Raw genomic sequence first — 8373 nt, 5'->3', positions numbered from 1 at the left:
ACTCTGGTTTATTACCTCCACAGGGACATAAGGACACGTTGACTGTATGCACAACTGGGACGTGTGTTTGCAGTGTCGGCCTGGCGTTGTCATTTGCGTTTGCATACTTGCGTAGGTTACGTTTCGAGCCTGACAGGTGGACGTGCAGCTCAACCAATGCGGGTTGCTATAGAATGGTGAGCCATGTGTGCTGTCTCATTTCTCCACACTTGGCCAAGTGCGCTTGGGTACTTTCACACCTTGTTGACGTGATGTAGAACATAAATTTGCATGTAGCTTGCAAGTATGTATTATTTGACGGAATTTACATCAGTTGAGACAAGACAATCCAGCAATGACTATGATAATTGTCTTTTGAAACGGTATGACATGGCAGTCGACTTGCGGTTAGCTCTGCCATTCTTTAACGACTCTGGTAACGGGCAGGGACAGCAGATGTTGCTAGTACCTGTGCTACGCGAATACATTGGGGTAAGCTCCTCAAAATGATTGTTATACCAATGTAAAATATCCGTAATTACACTCAATGTTTGGCCTGGCTCTGCTACACATTTTATTTCACCTTCAAAAGTCTGATATTCCCCATTCACTTTAATGCTCCAATGTTTTGGCCTCAACATGTGCAGTACAGGCTTACTTCCGGGACTTCACAACACAAGTTTAGGTTAGCTGAAGGCGTAGGCGCCTGTCTAGTTAAATATGCATGTCTGCTTCAAATATCCAAGTCTCCAGTGTTCAATGCAGCATATTTTTTAGTCTATGGTCAATACGGAAACGGACTAATGACACCAGTACCGGAAGCGGAAAGCAACAAGTTTTGCCCAGGCAACTTATTTTGTACTGACCGGCGTGGTACAAAACCACAGAACTATACAGTTCAATGTGCAGAACCGGCTTGACTGGACTACACACAGGCATGGATGTTTAACTAGTCAGGCAAACATGCCTTCAGCTAACCTAAGCTTGTGAAGTCTAGGAAGTAAGCCTGTGCTGCGCATGTTGAGGGAAAAACATTGGAGCTCCCATCAAAGTGAATGGGAAAAATAAAATGTCCCTTATTGTATTGAATCCAATGAATATAATAATAGGCTCAATCACCATTGTGTTACCTAATTCAGCGATAGATAGTGACTTAACAGGCATTTATTTTAATGAAAATCTTCCAGATTATTACTTTAAGAACCACCACACAACTCAGTCATGTTGATCGTTTGTTTTCGTGAACGGCCGAATGGTGCGTCGCTTTAAATGTTGCTGCTGCAAGGAATTGTGGGACGGCAGTATCTCCTTTCCTTTCGTAAAGGACGGTTCAGTGTGCACCTATGCTAAAGGAGATAAGATAGGAAGCACATTTCCTTAGCATTTAGAGAATTCGAACAGCTCTCATCATGGCTGCCACTTAGATACTTCCGGGTCATGTCACTCAGGAACTTAGGAACCTTCCTAAGCAAAAAAGACTGTTCGGGCTATTTTTTTTTACAGTCTCTGATTCGGACGCAGCCGCAGCTCAGTTGTATGTTGGCTGACAACTTCCGCTTTTTTATATAAAGTAGCTAGGCTATGCAATCCAAGCATGCGTTTTCTTCAGAACAAGACTATTTTGTTCATATTTGATCTGTGCTTCAGAGGGGAAATTAAGTGAGTAAACAAATTCTATTCACAAAGAAAAAAGTGACATGGCGTAGCCTACTTATTAATTTACTCGTCTATTTATGTTGCGATCCATTGCCTGTATTCTCGAGTCTAGGAAACTCGTACGTTGAAAGCTGGCTAAACCGGTTGTTGCTCACTTGCCAAGAAAGTGAAAATTACTCCGACATTTTGGTGACTTAACATGAAGTGGTGAAGGACGAAGAAAAAACATTTCGGTGTGAGGAATTCTTTATTCGTTTTAGTCTGCCCTGGGCTAACACGGGAGAACGTTGGTCGCTAAGGTTTGTTGATCTTGTGAATAGCCTACGAAAGTAATGCAGGTGAATCGTGCTCGATATTGGCAGCAATTCTGTTAAAAATAATAGCGAACGCTTACATTGTAAGGAACGTACGCCCAGATGTTCCTTATTACCGAACTACTTTAAAAGTTCTGTGTTCGTGAAGTACACAGAGCTTGATATCTTCACTGGGTACGAGGAAGGATAGTGTGGCCTGTGATGTAGCCTACTTTTGATCTGCTACAATGTGCAGCACTTTGGGCTGCATTTAATGTATGAAAAGTGCTATACGAATAAAGTTTATTATTATTCTTATTATTATTATTACTTCTCAATGCAACTCATTCCACATAAGCCAAGGTGAATCCGGAGATTTCACTTTACAGAAAGAAAGTCAAGCTGTTTATTTAGGGGTGGGGTGGGAGCGATTTCTGCGACTCGTTTCTGTAAAAGCTCACTTCTCTGGCCTACCTGGGCTTAGATATGTTAGTCTTGCAACAATAAAAGCTTAGTCTACACTGACTCCGCCGTACCTTGCTGGACTTCTGAAGTCAGAAGACGAAGAAATGAGTGTTCCTGAAATTCCTGAGGTTCCTGAGGATCTTGGTGCAGACATGGGCCCTGAGATGGAGAGGTGAGAGCAGCTTTATCTAAAAAAAAATAAAAAAAAATGGACAAATAAGGTTTGATTTGCACCACACTGTTTTTCATTTTCCAGATCCTGCTGGGTCGTTGCACTGCTAATTCTTCTAGAGAATAAACATGTCCCACAATTTTAGCCTAAGTTCACATGCACTTGTTTGTAATGAACAATTCTGATGCTGTTCTTGCAGTGTTTTTGTGTTTAAGTAGTTTGTGTATGTTGTGCAGTTTCCAGGCAGAGAGCCCCCCATCACCAGCACCAAGCTATTTGTCCATGGAGAGTGATGAGGATCAGCCTGTCAAAGCTGATGAAGAACATGTTTTTACACCTGTAAGGTATGTGGGGCGACATAGCTCAGGAGGTAAGACTGATTGTCTGGCAGTCGGAGGGTTGCCGGTTCAAACCCCGCCCTGGGCGTGTCGAAGTGTCCTTGAGCAAGACACCTAACCCCTAACTGCTCTGGCGAATGAGAGGCATCAATTGTAAAGCGCTTTGGATAAAAGCGCTATATAAATGCAGTCCATTTACCATTTACCATGTGGACATGCAGAAATATGCACTTATGTAGTAGGTTGTATTTTAAATTTAAATTGAACTATTTGAGTAGTCTTTAAAATGGAATCAAATTCCTTTGGACCTAAGTATTTTAGGTTTGAATTATTTTTTCTACAAGGTCAGCGAACGTGATTGGATGTCCAGAAATAAATCATTATTTATTTTACTTATAGATTTGTTTAGGTGAAGATTTATAATGCCATTTTGCTTCTACATGAATTGCCCATCTTTATTTATTAACCAGTGAGGTTCTGTTTTAACAGAGTCGATCTTGAGAGAGCAGAGTCACAAGATACGAGGCAGAATGAAATCGAGAGGTTCTCTGTTCAGCCCAGAGAAGGAGCTTTTTTCTCAGAACATGGGTATGGTCACCAATTTCCATTTGTAAACCACAAAAAAAGTTGTGCTATGTAAAAAGTTGTGTAAGTCGCTCTGGATAAGAGCGTCTGCTAAATGCCTGTAATGTAATGTAATGTAACAAAAGTGTTCAACATTCGGTGGCGATTTTAAATTCATACTGGAAAGTTCAGTAATAATGCTTGGGTCCTTGTATGAGGCAATTCAAAGTGTTGGATGAGTAAAACCCGCCACTTGCCCGATCAGACTAGTGACGATTTGGAGATAATGGCATTACACGGCATACAGCACAGAAAACAATGCTTAGCTTTTGTTTTGCTGTAGTCGTAGTCCATTGTTAGTCACATCCTTACAAGTTTTAGTCTCCAGTTGGGTTGGCAGTGCTAAAAATCCAACTTAATAAGACTACTACAATAACAGGTGTGGCAATAATAGTCCAGAAAACTTGATAGGATTGCTATAATTAAAATTCATTTTTAAGAAATAGATTATTCAAACTTAATGTATCAAACTGTGGCTTTTCCTTCAGACCAGATGCAGCGTACGAGCCAATCTCTGCCACGGATTTATTAGAGTTGGAGAGCATGGTCCTCGAGACAGAAGAGAATCTCTCTCCCATGGAGATACCATTTATATTCAAGGCAAGCACAAAATAACATTTTTAAAATGCATTCCACCCGTGTTTAATGACTGAAAGCAGTGGTTGTAAAGACAAAGGCTTTCAAATGTTTTGTCACATTTAACAAAATGCTTAATCTGTAAAATTACATATTTTTATTGGTGTATAGTTGCCAAGCACACAATTTAGTTTGCTTGGACAGATAAGGTTGATCACCTGTAGGGGTGCCGTAGTGATGGCATTCAACATCAGCCTCTTCTATACTTTTGTGGTTTTATTAATTGGTGCTTCTTGTGGTCAGAGGTTATCCAGTTTCCTAATGCTTGCAGCAGCATGTTGTACACATACAACATGGCCTTCTGTTGCAAAACAGTTATTCCTGTAGTGATTACTGTTAAGCAGAGAGATGGTGGGTAACATTGTTGAATTAAGGCCTGGCTGGCTTGCTGCCCCTAAATCACAAATGTAAGCTTCATGATGTCTTCAAAGTTAAAAACCTTGTTTTTTGCCATATGGCTGGTTTTTTTCATTCAAATTGTAGTTAATCCAGAGAACTCTGCAGCAGTTGACCGAACAGGAGTTGTCTCTGTTCAAGAAGTATCTGAGCCACAATCACTCTCGATACTTTGAGAATCGGATGGAGGATTTTGATGTCCTGGATGTTGTGGATAAGATGCTGGAGCGCTGTGGAAAAGTGATAGCTGTTAAGGTTGCATTGCATGTCCTGAAGTGCATGAAAAGGAATGATCTAGCTGACTTCCTGGAAGCAAAGAGTCGTAGAGGTAAGTCAGCACAGTATTAATCACCCACCATAACCACGTGTCAATGTTTGACACTTGAATTTTGGTTTAAGGGTAAATGTTAATTGATATCTGGGGTGTTCAAGATGCAAAATGTAGCTCAGAATGTTTGATATTGTAGAAAAAAGAAAATCACAATAATTAAAAGCATAAAAATGTATATTCAACCTTTAAGATTCTCGGTGACAATTAGGGTAGGAACCCTCTTTCTCAATGTGCCGAGATTACAAGAGGTATAAGAAATAAAAGAGCATAAGAGATAATAACAAGCACACATATAATGAAAGAGTAAAATGTGTAAAACAATTGCAGAAATGAACAGTGAATGAAAGAACACCTATACAGGAATAAAAACATTAACAAAAATGAAACGCAATGGAAAATATATATCCTATTTTCATGTGATCCCTTGGAACAAAGCTTTTCCTTCTAGTCTCTGCAGAGTATTTGAGCTAACAATTGAGGAAAGTCTATTCTTGAAGCTTGTTGTGTTCTATCTCCTGCAGTTATGCTACAGCATGACTTGAAAGAACATCTCAAGATGAAGTACGAGACCATATTTGAAGGGATACCCAGACATGGGCAGCACTGCTATTTGGGTAACATCTATACAGATGTGCTCATGACAGAGGGTGGACATGGTGAGATTAACGAGGACCATGAGGTGAGGCAAAGTGAGATGGCTTCAGGAGGACAATCCAGACCAGAGACTGCACTAAAACCCAGTGACCTGTTCGAACCCTCATTTGTTCGTGAGAGACCTGTCAGGACTGTGATGACCAGGGGGATTGCAGGCATAGGGTTAACAGTTGCTGTGAAGAAATTCATTGTGGACTGGATAGAAGGAAAGGCCAACCAAGACATTGATTTTGTTTTTCCACTTCCTTTTTGGGAGCAGAACCTGGTCAGGATGAAAGAACAAAACCTGATTGACTACTTTACCATCTTCTACCCAGAAATAAAAGATATGGATTTCATTGAATCTCCTGACTGCAAAGTTTTGTTCATTTTTGATGCTCTTGATGAATATCGGCATACTTTAAGCTTCCAGACGAATGGAAGCTGGAATGATCCAAAGGCACCAACATCTGTGGATATGCTGCTTACTAATCTAATCAGAGGGAATCTTTTTCCATCTTGTCGGATCTGGATCACAACGCGCACAGCAGCATCCAGTATTATCCCTGCGGACTGTGTTGACCTGCTGACTCAGGTGCACGGATTTACTGATTTCCAGAAGGAGCAGTACTTCAGGAAGAAAATTTGTGATCAGAACCAGGCCCGTAAAATTCTGGCGCATGTGAAATCATCAAGAAGCCTTTATATCATGTGCCATGTGCCAGCGTTCTCTTGGATTCTAGTAACAGTTTTTGCAAGACAAATTGTTGTGGATGACCAAGGAGAGACTCCCTTGATTATGACACAGTTGTTCACACACTACATGCTCCTTCAGACAAATATGATGCATGCAAAGTATCAAGGACGCCATTCAAATATACCAGAGTGGACAGAGGTTGACAGGGATTTCCTCATGAAACTGGGGAAGCTGGGTTTTCAACTGCTGGAAAAAGGCAGGAAAGAATTCTGTCTAAGAGACCTAAAGGATTGTGGTCTTGATGTTACAGGAGCAATTGTGCAATCAGGGCTATGCACGGAGCTGTTCTCACTGCACGCAGAGTCCCAGCAGAGAGTTTTCCGTTTTGTACATCTGAGCATCCAGGAATATCTAGCTGCTTTCTATGTGTATATGTCCTTTCGAGTTAAGCGCAGGAATGTTCTTGACCAAGCACTGGGGCTGTTCAAAGAACCTACTCTTGTGGATTTACTCTGCAGTGCCGTGGACAAAGCCTTACAGAGCCAGAACGGACACTTGGATCTGTTTCTCCGTTTTCTTCTTGGCCTCTCAGTGGACTCCACACAGAGACTCTTTCGACCCTTCATCAAACTTCCTGAGAGCAGTGCACGCAGCATTGAGGAAACAGTTAGGTACATCAGGAAGAAGATCAGAGAGAATGCCAGTCCAGAGAGGTGCAGAAATCTGAATCATTGTCTGACTGAACTGGAAGGCTGAAGTCTGATCTACCTAACTTTGCTGTAGAAGCACAGCACCACACTTGTTCCTCCTTGTGCTGTGCATAGTGTAAAGCAGACTTGTATATTTTTTCAGAGTTGAATCCAATTTTCTGTGATATTTGGACCCCTGAGGTCAGTTGCATTTTTGTAGCTGACAAATGTTTTTTTATTTTTTATGAATTTTTTATTATAAATTTGCCACCAAATGTGGAGCTCAGCATGTCTAGTTTCCAGTTTTGTGTCATAATTTGGAATGTTCAATGAACTGAAACCACAGCCTTCTTAATGCGCAAACCCCACTGCTGATTTTGGAAAGTGTAGACATCTGCCATTCTTTTGCAAAACATATGATGTCCACATCGCCAGTTGCGCAGTGCCCTATGGAGGTATCAGCCACATTTGGCACTGGCATGGTCATGATTCGATCTGAGACTGTAGGAATCACCCTTGCACCACATTGTGGTGCCTTAACCAAATGAGCCACCCAGCAGCCCTAGCTGTGGTGTACGTAGGGGAGCAGTCAGGTGCAACACATCAAGGGCCAATTGCATCACCTAGTCAGAATACCGAAGCTCAGTTGTATGTCTTGTGATGAACCCTGCTCTCCTGCAGACAGATTACCCTAAATTCTACCAGTGTTTCAAAGGTCTCATGAGCAGGGATTCAAAATGGCCTATAGCTCCATGGCCCTCTAGCGATTACTCTGCAGGATTGAATGGACTTTCATAATTGTCCTCCAATTATATATAGGTCTCCATGGTCCAGATAGATGAGCGATGGACAGCTGCCCATCTGTACCTTCACTGACGCTGTGGGTGTTCAGCAAACTGAAAATCATGGAATTAATTTAATGTTATTAACCTATATTGTAAGAATACATGAAAAATGTAACCTTGAAAATATTTTGATTTCAAATTACCAGAGGTGTATTTTTAATGTATCATGCCTATAAATAGATGTACAATAAAATTCTCAATGGCCGTTAAACCATTTCCCCATGTGTACATATACACTGCATTCAGTCAGACTATTCCAGTGTCTTGCCATCTCTCCATGTGCACAGAGAATTATTAGAATTGAAATTGAGTTCCAATTACCCCATCCTGTCCCGATGCTGGAAGATTAACTGTTCCTGGAGAGGAAGAATGCTTCATGAGACACCAAATGCCTTTAAAAAAGAACATTGAAACTTCTTGTACAGTACACTACTGAAATACATGTGCAAAACACTTGTAATCCTAATCTTACAGTATACAAAGGATTGATATCTCTGATGTCATACACAAAACCTAAAAAAAGGGCTACTGCATGTTTCAACTTGTGTGAGAATGGTGTGCTTATGTTCTTCAATAAACATTAAATATCAAATTGGTATTCATCAATAGATCACAAAAA

General features: G+C 40.9%; 1 protein-coding gene across 1 annotated transcript; it reads left to right on the top strand.

Moving 5' to 3' along the window:
* Nucleotides 1-1415: 1415 nt before the first annotated feature.
* On the top strand, nucleotides 1416-8346 carry nlrc3l (NLR family, CARD domain containing 3-like). Its single transcript, XM_035384488.1, has 6 exons — nucleotides 1416-2565; nucleotides 2802-2909; nucleotides 3393-3491; nucleotides 4016-4127; nucleotides 4647-4887; nucleotides 5412-8346. Exons 1-6 carry the CDS (start codon nucleotides 2498-2500, stop codon nucleotides 6974-6976), a joined length of 2193 nt encoding a protein of 730 aa, XP_035240379.1. The 5' UTR covers nucleotides 1416-2497; the 3' UTR covers nucleotides 6977-8346.
* The last annotated feature ends 27 nt before the right edge of the window (nucleotides 8347-8373 follow it).

Source organism: Anguilla anguilla, chromosome 12 (genome assembly GCF_013347855.1).
Source record: "Anguilla anguilla isolate fAngAng1 chromosome 12, fAngAng1.pri, whole genome shotgun sequence".
Taxonomy (NCBI): Eukaryota; Metazoa; Chordata; class Actinopteri; order Anguilliformes; family Anguillidae; genus Anguilla; species Anguilla anguilla.
The sequence above is the reverse complement of the archived record's forward strand: the minus strand, read 5'-3'. Positions and strand labels throughout refer to the sequence as shown.